Below are 26,702 nucleotides of genomic sequence, written 5' to 3' on the forward strand. Positions count from 1 at the left end.
TGTCTCCGGAGTGTGAGCAGTCGCGCAGCCGGCCCTCCGGCCAGCAGGGGGTGCCTGCATGGGGCTGGGGGAGGAGGCGGGGTCAGGTCAGTGGAGCGGCGACACTGCCCGATCCGGACCCGGACCCGGACCCGACCGGACCGGACCGGAGGCGAAAGAGTTTTCAGGTGCGGCGGCCCTTGAGTATGAGGACTCACCCGAGTGCAGGTAAGCAGCGTCCAGTATTCTACCTGCACCTTTACCGGCAGATGTCTCATCCCTATACCACCAGGAACTAAACTTTGCAACACTTCCAGGTTCTAAAATAGAGAAAAAAACAGTTCCCAATTACTTACATAGATCTGGCTGAGACCTAAGTCCATTCAGATTTGGGAGAATACATTTGTTTACATTTTGTTAAAGATTATGTTACAAGTTATATTTTACTAAGCAGCGGACTTTTCAACAAGGGCATTTAAATTGGAATAAAATGATCACATTATTAGTACAAAGGCTGACAGATTAAGCAAGTATTGAGGTAAGTGAATACAACAATCAGGGACGCAAAGCTATTGAGTTATGAAGCGTAATAACCGAGTCTCCTTTTGTGTTTAACTTCAAACATTAGAAGTTTCACCCCTTTGACCAGCACTTAAAAGTTTAGTCATAATGTGCCGGTAACATTGGACAACTTTGCCTACAGAGGGCAGGAGATTTATGCAGCTGACCAAGATGCTTGCAGTTTAATCACATTGTTGAGGAGTTCTCCAACGTACGTTTATCTAGTTTGTAGGTCAGTTCCATTAAAAAAAAATCCTGAAGTGGAGGACAGTTTCGTTTGAAGAATCCTTATGTAGCTATTTCTCTTCTCTTTTTAAGGATGAAAGAGTGGTGGATCCAAGTTGCACTTCTTGCTGCTCCTCTAATAGCTGTCTACCTTCACCTTCCTCCTCCTATTCTCTCACCATCCCTTTATTCATGGCGGGCTGGTGGAGCATTCTTCACCTTCAAAGACCACCGCATATTTTACAGAGGTGAGTTTGATATTGTATCATCTGGGTCATTCAGTCGCAGGACAAAAATATTCCTGATTTAGAGAAAATTTTAAAAAACAAAAAAAATTAAAAAGATAATAAAATAATGGAAATATGCAGCAGGTCAGACATCACTGGGAAGAGATGTTTAAGATTGAAGATCCTCCATCTGTATGGGGAAGGAGGTACAAGAAACCAGTTAAACTGCAGCAAAGACGCAAGCAGCATGTGAGGCATCTGCAGGGTCTTGACCTGAAGTGTTGTTTTATTGATTTAACCATTTAACAATTACAGCACGGAAACAGGCCATCTCGGCCCTTCTAGTCTGTGCTGAACGCTTACTCTCACCTAGTCCCACTGACCCGCACTCAGCCCATAACCGTCTATGTAATTTGTTGCTGCAGCATTGTCACATATCGAAGGTTTTTGACAACATGCTTAGGTATTCTCTGTTTTTGTTACCCAAATTACTTCCCTTGCTGTATGCTTTGTCATGTTCAATCCCTCGGTTATAGATCCAATCATGTTTCCAGAGGACTGTCTGATTGCATATAGAAGATGGAACAGGCCACCAAACAGTAGCATGGATATTGGGTGCAAGTTGAATAGGGAGTTAACGTTGGCATGTGGCAAAGGTAATGTCGCAGTAGTTATGGGGGATTTCAACATGCAGGTGAACTGGGAGAATCAGGTTGGTGCTGGACCCCAGGATAGGGAGTTTGTAGAGTGCCTAAGGGATGCATTCTTGGAACAGCTTGTATGAGAGCCGACCAGGGACAAGGTTATTCTGGATTTAGTCTTGTGTAATGAACAGGATTTGATAAGCGATCTTGAAGTAAAGGAGCCATTAGGAGGTAGTGACCATAACATGATAAGTTTTTATCTGCAGTTTGAGAAGGATAAGGGCAGATCGGAGGTGTCATTGTTGCAGTTGAACAGGGGAAACTATGGAGCCATGAGGGAGGAGCTGGCCAAAGTTAACTGAATGGATATCCTAGCAGAAAAGACAGTGGAACAGCAACGGCAGGTATTCTTGGGAATAATGCACAAGGTGCAAAATCAGTTCATCCCCCGGAGAAGGAAGGATTCAAAGGGGGGAAAGGGGCCACAGTGGTTGACAAAGGAAGTCAAAGATTGCATAGCATTAAAAAAAAGGAAATATGACAGAGCTAAGGTGAGTGGGAGGACAGATGATTGGGAAATTTTTAAGGAACAACAGAACTTAACTAAAAAGGCAATAGGGGGAGAAAAAATGAGGTATGAATGCAAGCTAGCCAGGAATATAAAGGAGGATAGCAAAAGCTTTTTTAGGTATGTGAAGAGAAAGAAGATAGTTAAGAACAATGTTGGGCCCTTGAAGAATGAATTGGGTGAAATTGTTATGGGAAACAGAGAAATGGCAGAAGAATTTAATAAGTACTTTAGATCTGTCTTCACTAGGGAAGACACAAGCAATCTCCCAGAAGTATGGATGGGCCAAGGGCATAGGAACAGAGGAACAGAGGAAATGAAACAAATTGACATTAGGAAGGAAACAGTGATGAGCAGACTGATGGGACTGAAGGCTGACAAATCCCCAGGTCCAGATGGTCTGCATCCTAGGGTACTAAAGGAGGTGGCCCTGGAAATTGCGGATGCATTGGTAATCATTTTCCAATGTTCCTTAGATTCAGGATCAGTTCCTGAGGATTGGAGAATGGCTAATGTTCTCCCACTTTTTAAGAAAGGAGGGAGGGAGAAAACAGAGAACTATCGTTCTGTCAGCCTAACATCAGTAGTGTGGAAGATGCTAGAGTCCATTATTAAAGATGAAATAGTGGCATATCTAGATATCAGTGAAAGGATTGGACTGAGCCAGCATGGATTTACCAAGGGCAAGTCATGCTTGACTAATCTATTGGAATTTTTCGAGGATGTAACCAGGAAGTTAGACAGGGGAGATCCAGTGGATGTAGTGTACCACGATTTTCAGAAGGCATTTGATAAGGTCCCACATAGGAGATTGGTGGGTAAAATCAGAGCTCATGGCATTGGGGGGAAGATATTGACATGGATAGAAAACTGGTTGGCAGATAAAAGTAACGGTGAATGGGTGTTTCTCGGAATGGCAGGTGGTGACTAGTGGTGTGCCACGGCTCGGTATTGGGACCACAGCTGTTTATGATTTACATCAACGATTTAGATGAAGGCGTTGAGAATAACATCAGCATGTTTGCTGATGATACTAAGCTGGGTGGCAGTGTGACATGTGATGAGGATGTTAGGAGAATTCAGGGTGACTTGGATAGGCTGAGTGAGTGGGCAGATACTTGGCAGATGACGTTTAATGTGAATAAGTGTGAGGTTATCCACTTTGGGAGTAAGAACAGGAAGGCAGATTATTATCTGAACGGTGTAGAGTTAGGTAAGGGAGAAATACAAAGAGATCTAGGAGTCCTTGTTCATCAGTCACTGAAGGTGAATGAGCAAGTGCAGCAGGCAGTGAAGAAGGCTAATGGAATGTTGGCCTTTATTACAAAGGGAATTGAGTACAAGAGCAAGGAAATCCTTTTGCATTTGTACAGGGCCCTGGTGAGACCACACCTGGAGTATTGTGTACAGTTTTGGTCTCCAGGGTTAAGGAAGGATATCCTGGCTGTAGAGGAAGTGCAGCGTAGATTCATGAGGTTAATTCCTGGGATGTCCGGACTGTCTTACGCAGAGAGGTTGGAGAGACTGGGCTTGTACATGCTGGAATTAAGGAGATTGAGAGGGGATCTGATTGCAACATATAAGATTATTAAGGGATTGGACAAGATAGAGGCAGGAAATATATTCCAGATGCTGGGAGAGTCCAGTACCAGAGGGCATGGTTTGAGAATAAAGGGTTGGTCATTTAGGACAGAGTTAAGGAAAACTACTTCTCCCAGAGAGTTGTGGGGGTGTGGAATGCACTGCCTCAGAAGGCAGTGGAGGCCAATTCTCTGGATGCTTTCAAGAAGGAACTAGGTAGGTATCTTATGGATAGGGGAATCAAGGGATATGGGGACAAGGCAGGAACTGGGTATTGATAGTAGATGATCAGTCGTGATCTCAGAATGGCGGTGCAGGCTCAAAGGGCTGAATGGTCTACTTCTGCACCTATTGTCTATTGTCTGTTGCCTAATGTCTATGATGTTTTTGCCAACTGTTGGATTGGGCTGTAGACTTGTTATTTTTATTGCTGCTTGTTTGTATTTTTATATAATTACCTATTTTCACACAATTGCTCAGTGAGTTTTTCTGTGCTTACAATTGCCTCTGTATTTTTCTAGAAACTTCTTGGTTTCATTGGTGTGTGTCACATTGCTTGAGTCAAGCTATTTGATTGGTTAACTGTTATCTGTTGTAATTTCAATGGCATTTGCCTTGTGTAAGACCACACCAGCTTTGTCTTGCTCTCTTCCTCTGCTCTTTTCCCCGTTCTTCCCTTTGTTTGCCTTTCTCTTTGTTCTCTCTTGTCATGATTCTTCTTACTTTGCCTTCTTTGATCTTGTAACGCTTAATAAATTGATCACAAGCAACAAGTTTTATGCCTCATTTTTGACTTCCAAAGAACCTTTGGACCATAAAAGCATCAGGCTCCAACATAACCATGATGCCAGTGTAAACTGTACGTCTGCCTGCGCATGGTCTATATTCCTGTGTTCTGTTGCTCATCACGTGTCTGTCTAAATGCCTCTTCCATTGCATCGTATCTGCTTCCACCATTTCCCCTGGCAGTGTATTCAATGTGTAAAAGAAGCATCCACATTTAAACTTTCCTTCTCTCTTAGTATTGACACCTGTGGTGGCGGGGGTGGAGTTGGTGTGGGGAGAACGCTGACCATCTATCCTATCTATATCTTGAGGGATATGAGTCAAGTGTGGGCTAGCTTAGATGGCCATCCTGGTTGACATGGACCAGTAGGGTGAGAGGGCTGTTTCCCTGGTGTGTCACTGTGTCACTCTGTAGACTTTGATCAGGTTGCTCCTCAGCCTTTGACGCTCTGGAAGAAACAACCCAACCTCCTTATAGCATATGTTGTGCCCTTGTTCAAATGAGTTTTTAAGGATAAAGCCAATAAATACCAGTTGATCAGTGAGGGTGAAGGTGACTTAGCAGTCATTTACTGAATTGTGGATTGATGAGGGAAAGCAGCCATGATTTGGCAAATTGAACGAACATGATGGAAGTTTTTTGATAAAATAACGAGTGAGTGAGGTATACCTTTGTATACAGACTTCCTAAAAGTACTTGATAAGGATAACTTGAAAAACAAGTGGGCAAATGGGGCTAGCTTAGCTAAATCATCCTCACGTCTGAAGACTATGGAATAAAAGGGCATGGCCAAGCTAAGAAACATTAACAGTTGTGACAAGTTATTGTTTTGGCCGGAGGTAAATGCATAGTGGAATTCATCAGGGACTGCTATAAGAATTACTACTTTTCTTCATTTGTATTGGACTGGTGTATGGGGAATAGAAAAGAGGGCATGTCCTGGATGGTGAGAGTTTTAAGGATACACAACATTTTAGAAACAGCTTCTTCCACTTCATCATCAAATTTCTGATTGGACCATGAACACCACCTCACATTTTTTTGTGCTACTTATTTATTTGTTTATATTTCTTCTTGTAACTTATCCTCAATGACCTGGATCAACATGTTGACATCGTGTGGAGGCTTGCTTGCATCAGGCAATGCCAACTCAGGACCACCCATGTTGGAATGGCTGTGGACAGGATACCAGACAAAGACTGATCTAACCTCAGCTCCCAAATGATTTTCATCTGCCCCTCCTGGGCACACTTTATTTGAAGCATTAAAAGTGTGAAGGAAAAAACTCTGCCATATAAAGGATAAACAACATTGTAACTTGTAGTAATTTTTTATTGTATTGGAATGTACTTACTGTTGCTGAAAAACAAGTTTCATGACCTATGTCTGTGATGATAAACCTGAGACTGATTAATATAGTCCCAAAAAAGTGTTTTTAGAGCCATAATTATGATCATCATCTAATCGGGTTAATAAAGCTTAGCAGTCAGTCCTAGTTTCCAAGGCTGAGTTATCCTTAAAGGTGAGCTGGGTCACCAGTTTGGCAATTACTCACTCAGTAGCAAAGGCTGGTGATCTGCATGGAGAGAAATGCTGTTTTAATCCAAATACCTGTATTTTAAAAACATTTCATGGCATCTGAGGGTTATGCTAATACAATTATTTTTATTTATTAGAGATACAGCATGGAATATGCCCTTGCAGCCCTTCGATCCACGTGACCAAAAATCCCACAGCCCCAGATTTATGCCTAGCCTAATCATGGGACAACTTGTAATGACCAGTTAACCTTATAGACTGCAAGTTTTGCCACTCTTCTGGCATCAACAGAGCAAGACCACAACTGAGTAATCCTAACATGTCTTTAGAATGTGGGAGGCAACTCGAGTACCCGGAGGAATCCGACACGGTCACGGAGAGAATGTATAATCTCCTTACAGACAGCAGTAGGAATTGGATTTGGGTCACTGGTGCTGGAAAGCATTAGGCTAATTGCTGTGTTACTGTGCTGCCCCTCTTTGGCCCAGACCACCAATCCTTGGAGTTGCTTGTATTGAACTTAACTGCAGGATTATCAAACACCCTTTGAAACTGTCTTAATGTGGTATTTTTATGCTATATTTCAGATTCCATAGGTGCTTTTGGTAGCTCTGACACAGTGATACTTTTGCATGGCTTCCCAACATCAAGCTATGATTGGCACAAGGTAGGAGCAGCTTAGGAAGCTGATACAATTTGTGTAAGGATTTTTTCTCTTTGAGTTTATTGTGGGAAGAAAAATGGGAATTGAAGAGAGGGGACATGTTTTCAATGAGAGATTGCACTCTCTCAGGGAGAGAATTCAGTTGAATTCAACTGTTGGTGAAGGGAACTGCTATCTAAAGTCCGAGTTTTGATCTATGAATCTCGCAACTGTCATTATTATAATGGTAGCAGCCCCCTGGTTCGTCATTGTACAAGTATCTACCAATATGTGCTAAAGTTGGCCAGGATCATTCCTTCACAGTGACTATTACAGGCAGTCCCTGAGTTCTGAATGTCCGACTCATGGACAACTCGTACTTACGAACGGAGGGAGCAGAACGCTGTCCGCCATTTTAAGTTGTTGCCGTTAACACTGTGTTGAGTGTATAACTTTGTATTTGGCTTAAATATTTTTTAGCGAGATTCACCCTGATTACCCTTTTCCAGTCAGCACTGCCCCCACTTGTCCCATTTAACCTGTCTCAGTGTGGGTGGACTTTAGGACCCGGAGCGGCACAAGACACGCTGCCCGCGGCTTCTGCTGTATTTTTTTTGTTAAGTGCAATCATGAACAATAGACAGATCAGAAATGCTGATCAGGTCAACTAGTTCCTAAAGAGAACTCTGACAGGCCAATCAGACGGTTCACTGCTGCTCAGCGATAGAACATAAAATCCACAGTTTTCTGTTCCGTTGATGGAAAACAATCGTGATTGAAAATAAAATGGAAATAATAAAGCAATTGGAAAGAGGTGAAACACCATCAGTCATTGGAAAAGCTTTAGGCTACAGTCGGTAAATGATTGGAACAACTTTGAAGGATACAAGTAAAGGATAAAGTGAGAATAATGGAGCATGTGAAAGGCCCTGCCCCAATGAAAGGTACAATTATTTCTAAACAACGCAGTGGCTTAATTATTGAAATACATACATTTCTTAAGTGTTTTATATGCAAATAAAGGTAAAATATATACTATATGCTAAGACAAATGTTTGACTAACTGACACTAAATAATACTGGTTCTGACTTGCGTACAAATCCGACTTAAAGACGAACTAAGGAATGGAACTTGTTCATAACCCAGGGACTGCCCTTACTGTAAACCAATTTACCTTTTATTCAAAAATTAAATTTGAAGTAAGCTGGAATATATTCAAAGGGACCTCCTTTAAATGAATGAGTTTCCCGTTAGTAGCTGAACTATATTGCTCAATGGTCTAAGCATTTTGTGGAATAATTGAGAGCACTGAGGGGATTATGGCATTCTTTTAATTTTAGATCTGGGAAGGCTTGACATTGAGGTTTAATCGTGTTATCGCAGTAGATTTTCTTGGCTTTGGATTCAGCGATAAACCTGTGAGTATGTGGTTCCTGAGTTGCAATGTCTAGTATCAAACAACCAATTCCTTTGCTGAAGTTGTGGAATCCTTTCTCTGATATTTCTGTTTTCTATTGGCATAGAATAGTTGCTCCGTGGTGACACTTGTGTTAAGAAAAATAGTTGCTTGGGAGATATCAAATTGAATTGACTTTATTTCTTGCCTCCTTTACATACATGGCGTAAAAATCTTTGTTACATCTCCATCTAAATGTGCAATCATAGTAATTTGTAATAAATAGAACAGTCAATGTAACATAGAAATACACTCAAATCAGCGTGAGTTAATCAGTCTGATGGCCTGGTGGAAGAAGCTGTCCCGGAGCCTGTTGGTCCTGGCTTTTATGCTGCGGTACCATTTCCCGGATGGTAGCAGCTGGAATAGATTGTGGTTGGGGTGACTTGGGTCCCTAATGATCCTTCGGGCCCCTTTTACACACCTGTCCTTGTAAATGTCCTGAATCATGGGAAGTTCACAACCACATGTGCACTGGGCTGTCCGCACCACTCTTTGCAGAATCCTGCGATTAAGTTCTTGCCATAAAGTACTTATGTTATCACATATATTCTTATGTATTTTAGGAAATGGTTGGAGATGCTTAGTATTGGCGAAGTGAACTGACACCAAGATGCATTTCTTCTTGTCTAGAGGCTGCACAGATACTCCATCTTTGAGCAGGCAGATATCGTGCAGGGGCTAATGGCGGAACTGGGCCTAGCTCAGCAGAAGGTCAATATCCTGGCTCATGATTATGGAGACACTGTTGCATTGGAGCTGCTCTACAGGTTATCATTTAAAAGATCATTGACATTTGGACACAGGCATAATCCTAACTCAGCAAAAATACTGTATTTAAAAAAAAAATTACATTGAAACATTGCATTTTGAGTTCTTTAAATTAAATTTCATATACACTCAGTGGCCACTTCATTAGGTACAGGAGTGTTGCGGTCTTCTGCTGCTGTAGTCCATCCATTTCTAGGTTTGACGTGTGTTCAGAGATGACATTCTGCACACCACTTTTGTAACGCATAGTTATTTGATTTACTGTTTCCTTCCTGTCAGCTTGAACCAGTCTGGCCTTTCTCTTTTGACCTCTCTCATTAATAAGGCATTTTCACCCATAGAACTGCTTCTTAGTGGATTTTTTTTTTTTTGTTTTTCACTCCATTCTCTGTAAATTCTAGAGACTTGTGCATGAAAATCCCAGAGAATCAGCAGTTTCTGAGATCCTCAAACCAACAATCATTCCACAGCCAAAGTCACTTGGATCACATTTCTTCCCCATTCTCATGTTTGGTCTGAACAGTAGTTGAACCTCTTGACCATGTCTGCATAGTTTTATGCATTGAGTTGCTGCCGCATGATGGGCTGATTAGGTATTAGCATTAACAAACAAGTATAGCTAATAAAGTGGCCACTGAGTGTGTGTATCGGTCTATGCCATTCCTTTAGATTCATCAGATGCATGGAGAGAGGGAGCCTGATACATGGGCAATGGCTTGTTCTCCATATCATACTACCCAGGGTCATGCATATAGATAGCTAGGGTGCAATATCTGTGGTCAACTCTGACCAATGGGCCCTCACTCATGAGTGACAGCAGCCAACCTTCCATACAGTGCATTGTTTTATTGGGCATTCTGTCCAAGTGCTCTGAGTTCAATTTGAACCCATCAACAAGTCTTCTTGAGTTATGATCAGGAGTGAGACGTTGTGTGATTTCTACCTTTGCTCTGGGGCAATCTTTGGCTGAATCCAGCTGATAAAATCCAAGATTTGTAATGCTAGGCACAATCACCAGCAAATATTGAGTAGAATTCAACACCTTCCATCTGAATGGATTTCTGTGCTGTTAGTCAATTACAGTGGCTAAATCACCCTGTCTGAGGTGAGCACCTGCTATGGAGCCAATACTTATCGTGTGTGATATAATCCCTGTTGGAAGTTTCTCAGTTACAGTGTTTGAGCATTACATCTCCTTTGTGTTAGGTCTGAACGTGGTAATCCTGGACATCTGATTATTAACAGCCTGTGTTTATCAAATGGAGGTATTAAACTATTTTTCTTAATTGATTTTAATGATTTATATGGTTTTGAAAAATAATGTCAATTCTTGTGGCTAATAGCTTACCCCATTCTTCACAGGAATTTTTCCAGAGACAAACCACCCACGATTTCTGCAAAAGGTATTCTCCATGTTTTTAAAAAATGCAATGCATTAAAAGTGTACAGAACCATAGGGTGCAGAGTAAACAGAATGTCAAGGGGAGCATGGGCAGAAAGGGAAATATGTTGAAAGGGCAAGAAGAACTAGACTGAGTGGAAGATGTTGGATGATAAGTTTGTGTCTTGTGCTGAATAGCTTCTTTCTGGTCATAAATTCTGTGCAATTAGGTGGAGAGTCCTGTAGGCAGCACCAGAAGAATAGACAGTGAAACCAGAATTGGGGAGCAATGAGTGAGAAGTACTATCAGCCTTGAAATGCTTGGCAAATCCAGATTGTGAAATGGTGATATATTATTCTAAATGGATCAAATCAAGAGTAGCTAGTGTATAGCTTGAACGGAGATAGCACTTTTTCCATCAATCACTGTTTTCTATGGATGCTGGCAAAGAGGGCTCCACTTCTTTCCTCTTGCCCTGGCAAACTCATACAGTGAGCCCAGCAGAGAAATTGTGGGGATAGGTTGAAATGTCTGACAGCTAATATAATCTCAATGGTTGCAAACAAAAGGTTGATTGGCAGGTACCATACATAATTAGTAATGCTTGTAGAATGTTGACTTTAATTACAAGAGATTTGGAGTATGAAAGTAGGGGAGTTCTGCTGTGCCTTTACAGGATGTTGGTGAGACTGCATTTGACTCTTTTTGTACAGTTTGGCATCTACATTTCTAGTGGAGAAAAGATTCATCAGGATGATGACTGGGGTGAAGGGACAGAAGTAAAAAGAATCTATTTATTTATTGAGATATAGCACGGAATAGGACCTTCTGGCCCTTTGAGCCATCCTTCCAGTAATCCCTGATTTAACCCCAGCCTAATCACAGAACAACTTACAATGACCAATTAACCCATCAACCAGTATGTCTTTGGACTGTGGGAGGAACCCAGAGCACCCGGAGGCAACTCACAATGAGCGCATACAAACTCCTCACAGGCAGTTGTGGGAATTGAACCTGGTCACTGGAATTGTAAAGTGTTGTGCTAACAACTATGCCATGAGCAGGTTGCAGTGTAGAACACTGTCAGATGATCTTATTGAAGTGTGCAAGATGTTGAGAGGATATCTCCCTTTGTTAAGATATCTAGAACAAGAGCATATAATTTCAGAATAATGTATTACCCCTTTTAGCAGGAGGTGAGCATATTTTTCTCTCTGAGTCATGAAATTTTAGGATTCCATACCATGGAGAACCATGTGAGGACAGTGTTACTGTAACTAAAATTGCTTGTGATATTAAAATTTTAAAATGTCAGAAATGTAGAACAGTAGCTATTGATGCACAAATGTAGTAATGTTATGATTTTTAAAAAAGTGAGGTTAATGGATGAAATGCTTATTATAAATGTGGTCTGTTGTGCATGGTAGCACATAAAAACTGGTGTACGTTCTTAAAAATTGACAATGCTTTTCTACATTATTTTCTTAATTTTCTTTATAACAGTTACTCAAAAACAGTGGTTGCTTTTCACCAATCTTCACCAGACTTATGAACTACTATTTTTTCTCAAAAGGGTAAGTCTGTAACCAGAGCAACATACACAAAATGCTGGAGGAACCCAACAGGCCAAGCAGCATCTATGGAAGAGTAAACAGTCGAGGTTTGGGGACTTCAGGACAGAGAAGGAAGAGGGAAAATGCTGGAATAAAAAAAAAATAGGGAGAGGGAAAAGTGTCTAGTTGGAAGGCGATAGGTGAAGTTAGTTGGGTGGGAAAGGTCAAGGGATGGTAAAGAAAGAATCTGGTGGGATTCTTCCCTGTCGGAATCTGATAGGAGTCTGTAATCGTGTGGATCTAGGAGGATCTGAATTATATCCAGTAGACTCTGAGCAACAATTTAGTGGGATGTCTGTTCAATTTTCCCAATCCATGAACAACAGCATACCAGTTTCATCTCCCTGCACAAGTTAAACAATGCTGACTTGAACAATCTGAAATGCTTTCACATGTGTGTTGAATGCTGAATAAACACTTCTCACAACCTCCATGTGGTAGTTCTGTTTTGTTTTATTTTATTAGTTTTAAGCACGAAAGTCATTGTAGATCAATTCAGATTAACCTGCATTATATTCATTGTCAATATTTTCACTAAAATTAGTGAATAAAAATGGAATACTGCTGTCTAGCTCAATTCGTTCCTTGTTGGAAGGTTTGGTTTTAAGACCCATACTGGCTTTTGGCATGAAATGTAAGTTAATTAATTCTCAGAAGTCCTCAGAAAAGACCACTGAGAAAAAGAACAGCAAACACTTACTGCAAGGCCACTTTACTGGCACCTGTTTTTATATTTATCAGTCATGAAATTTTGGACTTTGGTGAAATATCTTGATGGGATTTTTCTTATGAACCATTTTAGGATCAGCGCAGTGTTTGGACCTCACACACAGCCAACAACTGCAGAGTACTGGGACATGTGGACTGCTGTTCGGATCAATGATGGGAATCTAGTAATGGACAGGTGAGTCAAGCACCTAGTTCTATTCAACTTGTTATGCTTACAGCCAAAAGCAATGTATTACACTGTTACTGGATGAGAAGACTTTAAAGCTATAGACTATTCAAGGATTTTTGTCAAAACGTAATGTTTTCTGACATCCAGAATAGCACTTCCACCATCTCAAAGTCATGACACTGCTGGGTAGCTAGTCAAATAGCGCATGGCAAACATAGATTTTTATGGGATGTGTGAAGCTGTATTAGTTGCTGCAGTTATAGAGCCTATCTGTTTCGTCTGATAGTCATTGTAACAAATGTATCCATGATCTAGAGGATAATTCAGTCAAGCATTCTTTGGTTCTTAATTGGTGTTTTGTTTATATCTTTAGCCGGAGGGTGGTGAATCTGTGGAATTCATTGCCACGGACAAGTCAATGGGTATATTGAAAGCAGAGATTGATAGGTTCTTGATTAGTAAAGGTGTCAAAGGTTCTGGGGAGAAGGCAGGAGAATGGGTTTCAGAGGGATAATAAATCAGCCATGATGGAATGGTGGAGCAGACTCGATGGGCCAAATGATCTAATTCTCTGCTCTTGTGTCTAATGGTCTTAAATAACTTATTGCCTTTATACCTTGACTTTATCTTTGTACCTCCCTCCCTCACTCCCTCTTGTAATAATTAATATTCATTGAAGTCTGTGTATGTAGATTGGAAAAATCAGATTTCAAGCTTTGCCTAGTTGAGGATTGCATAGAATATTCTATTGGGATAGTTTCTTAAAACAGTATGCTGTCTTCTGGAATCAACCAGAGAGGAAGATATAGTAATGTGGAACGAGATAAGATTAATTAATGACTCCCTAGTGAAGGAGCCTTGGGGTAGCAGCGATCATAATACTGAATTTCCAGTTTGAGGGAGAGAGGAATGAGTCTAAAATTACTGTTATAGTCCTAAATGGCAATAGAACACTTCACTAAAGGGAATAACTCGCCATGGGCGGTTCCAAACAACTGTAAAAGGAGGAGGGTTGGGCATGGGGCCAGCAACCCCAATTAATAAAAACCCAGAGCTCCAAACACCTCATCACTGAGGAAGGATCTTAAGATGGGCTACATCTGGGGACGACTTGAAAGACTGGCCTAGGTCAGAGGACTGTCAGTGGCCATAGCCCCAGTAGGGGTGATGGGCTTCAGAAGATGCCCATCACATTGAATTGGCATATTACCTTCAGGGAACAGGCAGTGGTGATACAACAGCAACATTTAAGGGGATCTCTCAAAGTACACAGAATGGATAAGTTCTAATGAGAAAGGAACCTTTAAAGGGGATGCCCTATGTCTATGGTTAGCTAAGAGAGGAAAAACAGTGCTGTAGAAAACAGTAGGGTTTCAATGTGGACATTTAAAAATGGAACTAGGCATAGGTCCTATAGAAGATGAGTCTGGGCAATTAATAGAAAGCCAAGAGATGGCAGATGCATTAAACAAGTGTTCTGCATTAGGCTTCACAATAGAATATAAATGCGCCTCCCCACAACATAGGCACATCAGGCAGCAACCTTGCTGTTTCCTTTGTGTTTGTCTATTTTATGAGGCAGAGTTGCTAGCGCGACGCTCAACCCAGCACGTGTGGAACTCCTGCAAGGAACCAGCCAGATTCAAACCTGGGACCCCTTGTTCTGAGGTTCGTGTGTGGATGCCATTGCACCATTGGCACAGACAGAATATAAATGTACCAACCCAGAAATGGATCTATAAATGAATATGGAAAGATTTGAAAATTGCTATTACAGGGGAAGTAGAATTGAGCAGGGTTAGAGCTATAGTTGATCAGTCCTTTTAGCCTGGTGGACTTCATCTGGCTGCCCTTTTAAAGAAAATAGCCACTAAGAGGGTTGAATACTAAAATTTAATTATTCACAAATTCTCTAGGTTTGGGAGAGGTTCCATTAGAATGGAAAATAGAAAATGTATTTCCTTAGCTTAGAAACTGAGACAGAGACAGAAAGAAAGAAACTTCAGGCCACTTAGCTTAGTGGCTATCATAAGGAAAATGCCAGAAGTTATCATTAAGTACATTATTTGCAGCACTTCAGTAAAATTAAAAATGGTCAAACAAAGTTTTGTTAAATGGAAATTTGGTGAAAATATACTAAAGGTTCTTGATAGGTTAACTTTGGAGAGGATGTTTCCTCTTGTGGGAAAATCACAGGGGTTCCCAACCTAGGTTTCACAGATTGCTTGCTTAATGGTGTTGGTCTATAGCATAAAAAAGGCTGGAAACCCCTGAGATTCTAGAACAAAGGGTCACTGCATAAAAATAAGGGGCTGCTCATTGAGACACAGATAAGGCAGAGTTCTTTCTGATGGTAGAGTGTCTTTGGAGCTCTCTTCTTCAAACAATGGCTAATGAAGAATTTTTAAATGATTTAAGGCAGAGGTAGATTTGATTTAAATGAACAAGGTTAATGGAGTAGACTAAGTGCATGGTTAAATTTATAAACTGATTAGCCGGGATCTTACTGAATGGAGGCATGAAATTTACTTCTAACGCATGTGCTTGTAAAGTCTCCTAACACTTACAGTCAGTGTGGAGTTCTGGATTGCCTCAGATTAGCTAATTTAACACCGAGTATGCCAGGAGTGAGAACACTTATAGAATCTGTGCTAAAAGAGTTTATTATACCATTATATGGAGAGAGGTGAGTTACTGATAAGTGCTGCTTGTGGTACAAATAATTGTTTCTAGCAATAAGTTGTCCTTGGCTCAGTGTGGAGAGACTATGTGAGGAATGGTGTTGGGCAGGCTGGAGAGAGTAGTTCATCCTCTCATTGCTGAGATGCAAGGAGTGTGGGGGTTGTGGCAGGTGTATCGTGGAGTACAGGCAGAACCTTCTCCATGCCATAAAATAACAAATTCCATAGTTTGCCAATGATATTAAACCTGATTCTGATGTGTAGACAGACTGTCTGGGTCTTATGATCTATCGTGTTACCTCCTGTTAGGTAAAAAGGAAGCTGTTACCTGAGATGTTCCTGAAATGAGAAACTCAACTGAAGGGGAAAGCCAGCAGTTTCTATCGCATAACAACATCAGAATTGAGGAGTAGGTACTGCCAATTCTCGCAATGGTTTTCACTGACTGTCAGCCAGCCCACAGCCCTGCATCTAAATGCTGAACGTAGAACAGTACAGGCCATTTGGCCCACAACATTGTGCTGACTCTTTAACCTACTCTAGGATCGATCCAACCCTTCCCTCCCACATAGTCTTCCATTTTCTTTCATCCATGTGCCTACAGAGGAGTTTCTGAAATGCCCCTAATGTATTTGCTTCTATCACTCCTGACAGTGCATTCCATGTCCCTACCACTCTGCATTAAAAAAAAATCTACCTTTGACATTACTCCACCCCACAAAGATACTTTCCTCCAAACACCTTATCACTTTGAAGTTAAAACAGTGCTTACTCCTATTAGCCATTTTTGCCCTGGGAAAAAGATGCTGGCATTCCACTCTATGCCTCTTGTACACCTTTATCAAGTCACCTTTCATCAATGTTCCCTCTATTTTTTTTTACAGCTGCACAGACTCTGAGCAGGAAATTTTTACATGGCCGAAAACCTGTGTGACTCTTTAAAGGTTTTTGTAATATGAATATTATGAATATTTAGAATGAAAATTGAACAAATCACATTTATCTATAATGGGTATAATGGTATAAGGGTATAATGGAACACAATAAAGAAAATCTTAGATGTTTTGTAATTTTTTTCTAGCTCTGTCCAATTCCAGCTGTGTGGCAACAGAGGCTGTGTGCTTGGGGGCATTTTAGTTACTGTGTGGCCACGCATCCACACAGCTTAGAGGGAACAGTGCCTCTCATCCTCCTAGTTCCAAAGAGAAAAGCCCTAGTTTGCTCACCCTATCCTCATAAGACATGCTCCCTAATCTACGCAGCATCCTGGTAACTCTCCTATGCGCCTTCTCTAAAGCTATAATGAAGAGACCAAACTGAACACCATATGCCAAGTGAACAGCTGTACCACTTCCCCTGGCCCTCAGCCTCTCCACATTGGACTGTGGGCAACTTGTTGTTGGGGGAGTGCCCGTGAAGGACCGGGATTCACTGCAGGTTCCCTTCACAGCACCATGCAACACAGGCAGAGAATGGGGGAGGCAAATGGGCCTATAGACCTGTAAGTGTTTGAAATGGAGGACAAAGAGCACCGTGTGCCTGTACCATCATTCAGTAAGATAATAACAAATATATACATCTGTAAATATATTCAGCAACCGAGCTTCCACGGCCCAACAGGGCAGAGAATTTCAAACATTTATCTCTCACTGCATGAAGAAACACCTTGTCAGTCCTGTCCTGAATGGTCAAATTTTTTTTAAGAGTTTGTCTCCTGGCTTTATATACCCCATCAACTGTGCAGCTGCCTTGGTTAGCCCCTTAAGACTGTTGCACGTTGACATGAGATCACATCTCATTTTTCTAAACTTGACACAGAGGTTCCATGCTCTAAGTCTGAACTAGGTTCAAAGAAATTGAGTGATTGGGTAGAATGCATGTAGTGCCATGGTTTTAAAATTACAGAGAAGGAGTTAGAATAGAAATGAGTTAAATTTTAGTTTTAACATGGGAGTTTATCCATTAGTTATTTTGCAGTTTAGTCAGAATTCCAATGAGAGACTATCACAAGAAGTGTTGATAAAAAGCAAGTGGGAGATATCAAGTGAGGAAAGCATCACTCATCAAGTAGAAAGTTTTTCTCTGATCCTGTACAGGAGATTATTAGTCTTGTAATACGTTCCTTCAATCCAGGAACGGGATTCTGTATCTCTTCACTTTAGTTTAACTCCTTTGGAGGAGTACCATACGTAGGTAGCTTTCATACAGGCCTTGCCTTTTATGAGGCCCTGTTTTCTTTGTGCATATTCCATTCTTCCTGGTCCTTCTAAAGCCTTATTTTCTGGTCAAGGAAAATATAAAAATGGCCAGAAATTGCATCCAATGGAAAGAACACAAATCCATGCAACAGAACTGAAAGCCTTCAAAAAAATCTTGCTGAATACCAGAGTAACTAAAATAGAATGTGCTGTTATGTATAAAGAGCCATTTATGTTCTCCCAGCTGGTTTACATCTGACATTGGAGCTGAGCATGAGATCACTTAGATGAGGTTTTCTTCCTCGTATCTTGTCCAAAAGCCTTTAATTTTCCTCCTTAGAACTGTGCAACTGGGAAGTTGCAGCAGGTAATGTAGATTGATGCCTCTGAAACTTGCAGAGCTGAATATCTGAATGGAATTGGATTAAGGGTTATTGGGGTAAGTACAGATAATCCAGTGCTGTCAGTAAACATGCTTGTTAATAGGACCTTGAAAATATACTAAGGGACATCTCTAGTCAAAACTGTACAGTATTGACTTAACTTCAAAGAAGGTGCAAGTTGGTGTAAAACCTTTCATTAGGGTTAGTTAAGTTGGTAGAGTTCCCAATAAAGCATATTTTATGCTACCTCTGACGTGCTGAGCTGTATTATCTTTAGTGGTTTTTATTGCATTTTTTATTTAAATTTTCCTTATTAAATCATACTTCAGCATAAAGTTTTCTGAACAATGCACACAAAATGCTGGTGGAACACAGCAGGCCAGGCAGCATCTATAAGGAGAAGTGCTGTTGACATTTCGGGCCGAGACCCTTCGTAAAGTTTTCTGATTGGTTTTTATTCACATTGGCTCAAAGTAATGGAAAATTCATTTTAAGTGCAAGAAATGTTTACGAATAGGCTAACTAAATAAACTTGCCAATACATTTGACTGAGGACACAGAGGAGATAAATACCCATTGTTAACCTTTAAGAAGATGATTGGAGATTGAGATTCATATGTGTTATGAATTCCATTTCCCCAGGATAAGCGGGTGAGTGTAGTTTAAAGCAGGTGATTGTCAAGCAAAAATGTTAACAGAAGGGCCCTACAGTAGCATAGTGGTCATCAAAATGCTATTACAGCTTGGGTCATTGTAAGTTTTTCGAGGAATAAGCTAGGGTTAAATTGGCTGGTTGTTAGGTGGTGCAACATGGTGAGTTGGAAGAGCCTCTTCCTCGCTATATCTCTAAATAAATTTAAAAGTATAAAATTCAAAAACAATTGGTGTGATGAGTAATTTGACCTTTTATCACCCTGGACTTTGAAGGGAAAAATGTGGGAAGAATATTCCACAGTCAACTGATTTATTGTTAGCTTATTTTAAAATTGGACTTCTTATTAAAGAATCCTCTACCCTACTTCTGTCAATTGCTGTAAGTCTTGAAAATGGAGAATGTATAAATATTGGTCAGTATATTTTCCACACACAAATGGGGAAAGTGTAATGGCACTCTGGCCCAGCTGTTATTTGCTAATGCTGATTGAATTTTATAATGGGATCATATAAGCTGGAGTAAGGTGAAATACACTCACTTATGTTACTGTCTGATACGGTGCTGGTGTTTAGGTCAGTAATGAAGGCCTTCCATCTCTGTCTGTCCTTGGCCCTCTTGCCTATTGTGGTTCAGGGTCCTCGTTTCTGCTTCTATGGTATGGTGCCAAGTTGTCTTTGGTCTCCCATGTTTTCTTCACTCATCAGGGACCCAGTGAAGTGTTGTCTTGATGATGGAGTTGTCTTCTTTTCTCAAGTGCCCAATCCATCTCCAACGTTTCCTCATGATGATTGTGGCCATGTCCACTTGATGACACTGAAGGAGGAGAGCGTGGTTGGAGATCTTGGCCAGAAGATACAGAGGATCTTCTGGATGGAAATACACTCAGTGGTCACTTTATTAGGTACAGGAGTGGATCTGCCACTGTAACCCATCCTCTTCAAGGTTTGACGTGTTGGAGTTCAGAGATGCTGTTCTGCACTCCACTGTTGAAATGAGCGGTTATTTGAGCTACTGTCACCTTCCTGTCTGGCCATTCTCCTCTGACCTTTCTCAGTAACAAGACATTTTTACCCAGAGAACTGCTGCTCACTGAATTTTTTTTTTTGTTTCTTGCACAATTCTCTGTAAACTCTAGAGACCTCTGCATGAAAATCACAGGAGATCAGCAGTTTCTGAGATATTCAAACAATTCGTCTGGCACCAACGAGCATTCCAGTCAGTCACTTGGGTCACATTTCTTCTCCATGCTGAATAATAACTGAACTTGACAATGTCTGTATACTTGTACACATTGAGCTGCTGCCACTTGATTGGCTGACTAGATATTTGCTTCAGTGAGCAGCTGTACAGGTATAGCTAATAAAGAGAACACTGAGTGTATATGAATGTAGAGTCAGTGAGGAATGTTAAACTGTATAAGAAGCAAGTAGGGGTTCTAAACAGCAACTATTTCTCCCATGATATGCTCATGATGATGAAGTGCAGAAATGTGCTATGAGTACTTTGATTTTCATTTAATAGTATGTTTCTAAGTCAATTTGTCCTAGCTCTTAAAACTGCGGGCATAACATTCCATCACTTAATGTTTTTTTCAGTATTTTGCAGTTCGTCAATCAAAGATGGAAGTACAGAGATCGATGGGTAGGAGCCTTGATTTCTGCCTCTGTTCCATGTATGTTGAACAATGTCGGCTTTATCTTAATGGAGAAACTATTCTAATACATGTGAGAGATGTTTACAAATAATCATGCACTATTAGTCTGTAACTCCATCTGTTCTGTTGGGTGTTTACTGCTCACTCCAGAGAATTAAGGTTAAACATCTAGACTAACTGACAGACTAGCAATGATGGAGCAGTTGGATGAGACAGGAGTGGCCTTACAGCCAAAATGTTATAATGCAAATAAGCTCTCAGGTAGACATAAAACTCCTGGTGCTACTTTGAAGAGGAAATTTTACCTCCTGGGTCATGGCCAATATGTACCCTTGAACTATCACTAAAATAGATTATCCAGTTATTATCATTGTGCTTTTGTTGGGGATTATTGCGCTGAAATTGACAGCTCTACTTTCAAAAATGCTTTGCAAGCTGATTAAGATTTGTTCCTGGATTTATGAGTTGTCAGTGAATGAATGCTTCTAATGTTGAAGTCCTCAAAAATATTCAATATTAAACTTTTAAAATAAAATTTAATATTTCAGTCAATTCAAACAAAAACAATGCCCCTGCCCACAGATGTTTTCTCTAATTGATATCGGTAGGCCCATTGGCCTTGCTCTGCAGTAACTAACTTTTAGAAGGTTGTGCTATGCTGTTCATCTCCTTGAGAAAATTACAGTTGCCAGTTTAAAATTGGCAAACCTGAGTTAGTATTTGTCTTCAGCAACCTGAGTTAAGGAATGATGAGAAAATCATTCATTTTCCTGCTTTAAATTACTCTCCAATGCCCTCCCTCTCTTTGGATGAAAGTTGCAGAGTCCCTAAAACGTGCCTTTTCATATCGCGATTTATTTACTTATCACATGTACATTAAAATGTGTCATTTTGCACTATCAACTAGTCTTCCCAAGGATGAGCTGGGGGCAGCCCACAAGTGTCGTCACACATTCCAGCACCAACATTGCCTTGCCATAATATTCAACAGAACAACACAAGCAGCAGCAATGGACCAAAATGTAAGATAAGGAGCAAAACGAGCCCTTTTACCAACCAACCCCTGACATATAGACAGGCCTCCAATCCCAGAACAGGCCACCTTGGGGCCTCCAGTCCTTGGCTATGGACTGTAGAAATTTGTGTTTAAAATACCAATGCATTTTATTGAGTCCCATTATTCCAGTAGTTGGCTAGTTTCATTTACTTGTAGTCTGAACTAAACAAATTGGGTATTTTGTGAATGTAACCGGAGGTTTGCTGGTGTTTCATGTTCTTTTATCACAGTACATTTAATCTATGGACCGATGGATTCTGTGAACCCTCACCCTGAATTTCTGAATCTTTATCGGTAAGTCATGGTTTTCTTCTCATGTATTCTTAAGTCTGTATTAAAAACAGTTAAATGACTTAAATGATAGGAGCACTCTGGAATTGTCTGGACCTTTGACTTGGGGTAATTGTGTTCTATGATTTTAAATAAGCTATAAAATTGAGAGGGCATACAATAAGTCTAATCAAATTTGAAATTCAGCAGGAAGGTTACAAAAGTCGATTTTTTTTCTGTGCAGGGACAGTGAAATGAGGTGGTTGGCAATTTCTAAGGGCTAATGTATGAGAGGACTTGATGATGGAAATATTGTGAAAAACACAATAAAATACATAAAATGGCTTTTACTATCTGAACTGATCTTTGCTAGTGATTGGAGACAAACCCTGGAATAAAAAAAGTTCCAAATAAACTTTATAAGTGCACTGTTCCATAGAATACACAGAACAGTAAATTCACATCTGATTAAAGATGAACTGGTGTCATATTGGTTACAGAAAAGCAAAAAGTCTAATTCTGTAAATAAAAAGGAAATATATTAAGCCTTTACAAAATGGAACTGGTAACAGAACCTTTACTGAAATACGTATTAAATTCTATAAGTAAGTGACTGGATTATTACTTTAAAATAATTTAGCTATTTGCCTCCTATTCTCCTAGTGAGAAAATAGGAGCCAATTGTCTCTATTCAGGGTAAATTTGACTGGTGCTGGTTAATCAATATGTTGGCTAAGCAGGAGCTAACTCGGTGATTGCTAAACTAAGACCGGAAATGAAGTCACAAGATATTGCAAAACAGTAGGAACACATTCTTTCCAAGAAATGTGTCCCAAATGAATCACTCAGTTGTATCCCAGTCTAATGCACATTCCCTATATCCTGTTCAGGCAGATTTTGAATCTTAAGATTGAAAGCTTACAAGTGGAAAGTAGTGAAAAGCAAATTCAAAGTGGAAGAGAAAACTTCCATTAATGAGTACTGAGGGACAGTAATATGTATAAAACTCACTTTTGATTTTGTTTGGAAAGTAAAGCCCTTAATTGGAAAGCATGTGTTTTGGGGCTAGGGGGTAGCAGATTTAAGTGAATAAATTAAAACAACAAATTCCTGTTTATCACTTTAAGGGACAAATGAAGCAGAAAACAATAATTACTCTGAAGGCTACAATTTGTACTTTTGTTGCAGTGTTTGTAAATCTGTCAGTTTACTCAAGCTTTCAATTTACTTTTTTCTCACTACTACAAACGTAATAGCTAAAATACTTGTAGGAGGGACAATCCAATGTGTATCTCTACCTAACTGGATATTCAGATGATGGGTTTATAATGGTGACCACCCCCCCACAACTCCCCACAAAAACTTCCTGATTGAAGTTCCACCAGAAAACTGAGTAGTTAACCTAGATTGATTCAGTGAAGTATTGGCTGAAATCATAAACTGGTTTCTGCCTGCCTCTGAATGTAAACTATCCATGCAGGAAGTATGATTCTTTTAAAAATTTATCTATTGCTCATCCATTGGCACTAAAATTGACAGATCAATCACGGTGATTTTGCTATTCCCTATCTTGCTGCCACAATTTCTACTTAAAATTTTTTTTAATTGGCTGTAAATTATGGCATTGGGAAAGTCACTATCCAATACAAGATTTTCTTACTGTGGCCGGTAAACTTGGATTAGTAGTTAATGGCAAAAATTAGTGATAATCATTCCATTAGTCAACAGAGTCTGTCACTGATTGAATATTAGGCGAATATGCGATGATTGTGATGAACGTTTGTCAGTGTAGATTCTGAGAGACTGTGTATAACTTTTTGGATTCGGAGCTCATAGTGTATACTGGCCTGAGATTAAAAACTTCTTCACTTCTGAAGATCGAGAATGATCAGTTAGTGTACTCACACACACTCAGACACAGGGAAATTAACTTTTTATGTGGAACTTTGATGCTAAACTGCTAAACTAATATTAATAGCAAAGTGGGGTAGCTGGTGTTGTGGTCTTAAGTAGTAATGAAGTGAGGTTAACACAATTTGAAAATGTCTTTAATACTTTGTACAGATTCTCCTTGATTTATAGTTATCTCATACATATGAACAAACTCCCATAATAATGTTAAATTCAAATGAGAACCAGAGTTGGAACAAAATACTGGTTTACATGCATCTTCCCTGCAATAATCAGAATTATTATCTCTGAAGAACATAGGCTGACAGTTTAATTACTGAAGACCATTTAAGAGAATTGCCTTGGAAATTGACAAGCAGTCATAGATAACCTGTTAACAACGTAACACCTACTGGTACTCAGGCCCATCAAAACCACCTATTGAATGTGGTGCATTTCAGAACATAAATGATAATATTGATTTGTACCATTGTAGCGAGGCAGGAGAGGACAGTAAATAATTGTACATGTCAAATGGCTCCATCAACACCATTCACTAAAATACTCTTGGGGCTATGGTTAACATACCAAGTGATTGTTTTTTTTTCCCAACATATGGATAAAATTGGCATTTGGCTAAGAAAGAATGTCCACTCTGCATAATTATTTTTCTTTCAGGAAATTGGTACCAAAATCAACAGTGTCAATCCTCGATGACCATATCAGCCATTACCCTCAGCTTGAGGACCCTGTGGGCTTCAAACAAGCTTACACAAACTTCATCAACTCCTTCTGAACTTCTAGTTACAACACTGGAACTTGACCAATGAATGATCACCAGCTTCTTCTGCAATATGGGAATTGTGGTACCAAATAATAGGCCAATAAGATTATAGATATTTTAAATTAATATACTTTGCAAATAACAATAATACTATTACTTTCTGCTTTGCTTAAAGGTTATTTTGCAGTTGCCACCGGCAAACAGGTGGAAGTCTGTTGGATGAATTTAAATGAAAAGATTGTGAATCAGTGGTGAATTATATATGCTGGTATTTAGCAGTGAAGGGATTTCTCTATAAAGTGTGGAAGCACACAGCAGATAAAGTTAGTATTTAGGTGGCACTTTCTTGCTTGAAGTATAAACTATTTGTCTTTCAAATTCTTGTTGAGCGACAATTAATTTTGCAGCATGTCTTCTGCTTCAGGATTTAGCTTCCTGAGTTACAGGGATGAACATTTCAGTGCTTGAGGGTGTGGCAGTTCAGCATGGGAATCTCTTGCTGGTAAGGTCTACTTACTGGCACTTTTGACCAATTGTAAGTCACTCGCACACCCCCCCCCCCCCCCAAACAGATGATTCACGGGGCAAATGTTTCCAAAACAAACAAATAGAATGTGTATAAATAAGAGATTTTGGGGCCTTTCAGGTGATAATAATTTCTTGTAATTTCTCAAATTCTGAAGAATTTGATAGTAAATGTAGAGGATTAAGATAACCGCTAATAATAACCAGTAAAAAAACATTCAGGACGAACTCTACCAGAACCTGGTAGAAACAGGTTCAATTTAGTCATTTAAAAAAAAATTGGATAGGTATATGGACAGGAAAGGAATGGAGGGTTATGGGCTGAGTGCAGGTTGGTGGGACCAGGTGAGAGCAAGCGTTTGGCACGGACTAGAAGGGCCGAGATGGCCTGTTTCTGTGCTGTAATTGTTATATGGTTATGTGAACTACTTTACTATTTGAGAATAACAGTCAGTGGAGCACATGAATGTATAAAAACTTAATGCCAGGAGAACAGTCTCTGTTTTTAAGCTACTGCTCAATTTACAATGTCTAATTATAGTTTCTAATGCCTAATTTGATGATGTTACGTTCATGTCACTCAATTTTCAACATGAAGTTAAAGTTGATTGAAGACAAATGATGGTGTATATAAAAAACATTCCAGATAGGTTAAAGGGAAGAGATTAGTGGAGAACCCTTTCACACTGTGGGAGTAATATTGATAAAGTAATGGAAGTAAAAGGTCCATTTGCACATTCGTGTTTTCAAAGCTCTTTTGGTATGCATGTGGCAGGATGGTATACATTTTGAGTTCTATTCATTGCTAGTTAATTTTCCCAGTTAACTTTGTTGTACATTAGTGAAATTTCACTTCCCATTTGTCAAAAGAATATTGTGGAGCAATGATTTGTCAATACTATACTGTATTTAGCTACACTATCTACATTTGCAGATGAATTTCTTCCATTGACCAGCTGGAATTCAGATGTCCAATATGAACATTGTGCATCTGTAGCTTTAAATCACCATTAATCCAGCATACTTATTGGTGACAGACCAGCATATTTTCTAGACTACTAGGAATCAGGACCACAGTGAGTTTAAAGGGAGTATGGGATCACATAAATCAGCATCTGGAGAGCTCAATGGCAAACCATTGAGATTTCTAATTGATAGTGGAATATTGGAGTTTTACGAGTATTCATTTAAAGTATAATGAAACTGAGACTGCAGAAAGTTTGTTCAAGTAATGAATAAACAAGTGGAAAAATTATATTTATTTCAATGTGTAAAGTTTCACAAAATGTTCTTTAAACTATATGGCTGATTTTGTTCCTTAATGTTTAACAAACTGTAAAATTGTAAATATCACAAAGTGAGTTGGGTTATTATAACTTTCAAATAAAGCAACATAACACTGCTTATAATCCCCATCAAGGTGCAACTTTGAAGGACTGATATTTCTCTCAGAATGCTGCTGTACCCCCACCACATTTATGCACAAATTGTGAATATTTGTTATTTTAATATTATCCACATTCTTCTACCTGTTTTCTTTCTTAACTACAATGTCTATTTCAAATGTTGCTGACACGGGATTCCACCCAAATACCTTTTGAGGTTCCTGTCTATCTGAAATCAGTCCATTTCTCACAAAGATTTCACAATTTGATTAAAATCTGATGTTTTACTTTGAGCTCAAGGTTGTATAATACATTCTTTGATAATAAATATACTTTGAACTTTGA

The 26,702-nt window shown here is 39.7% G+C and overlaps 1 protein-coding gene across 2 annotated transcripts; it reads left to right on the plus strand.

The window, feature by feature from the left end:
* The first annotated feature begins 57 nt into the window (after positions 1 to 57).
* mest (mesoderm specific transcript) lies at positions 58 to 26,702 on the plus strand. Of its 2 annotated transcripts, none has more exons than XR_009515303.1 (12): positions 58 to 207; positions 859 to 1,013; positions 6,699 to 6,778; positions 8,096 to 8,173; positions 8,845 to 8,981; positions 10,189 to 10,247; positions 10,345 to 10,385; positions 11,868 to 11,938; positions 12,780 to 12,881; positions 20,388 to 20,433; positions 21,734 to 21,797; positions 24,342 to 24,427. XR_009515303.1 is itself a non-coding variant. In XM_059987056.1 (12 exons), exons 1-12 carry the CDS (start codon positions 59 to 61, stop codon positions 24,457 to 24,459), a joined length of 1,131 nt encoding a protein of 376 aa, XP_059843039.1. In that variant the 3' UTR covers positions 24,460 to 26,702. The 2 variants fall into 2 exon arrangements, 1 of the variants encoding a protein (XP_059843039.1); XM_059987056.1 differs by having other exon boundaries at positions 59 to 207; positions 20,388 to 20,464; positions 24,342 to 26,702.

The sequence above is a fragment of the Hypanus sabinus genome, chromosome 13 (genome assembly GCF_030144855.1).
Source record: "Hypanus sabinus isolate sHypSab1 chromosome 13, sHypSab1.hap1, whole genome shotgun sequence".
NCBI lineage: Eukaryota > Metazoa > Chordata > Chondrichthyes > Myliobatiformes > Dasyatidae > Hypanus > Hypanus sabinus.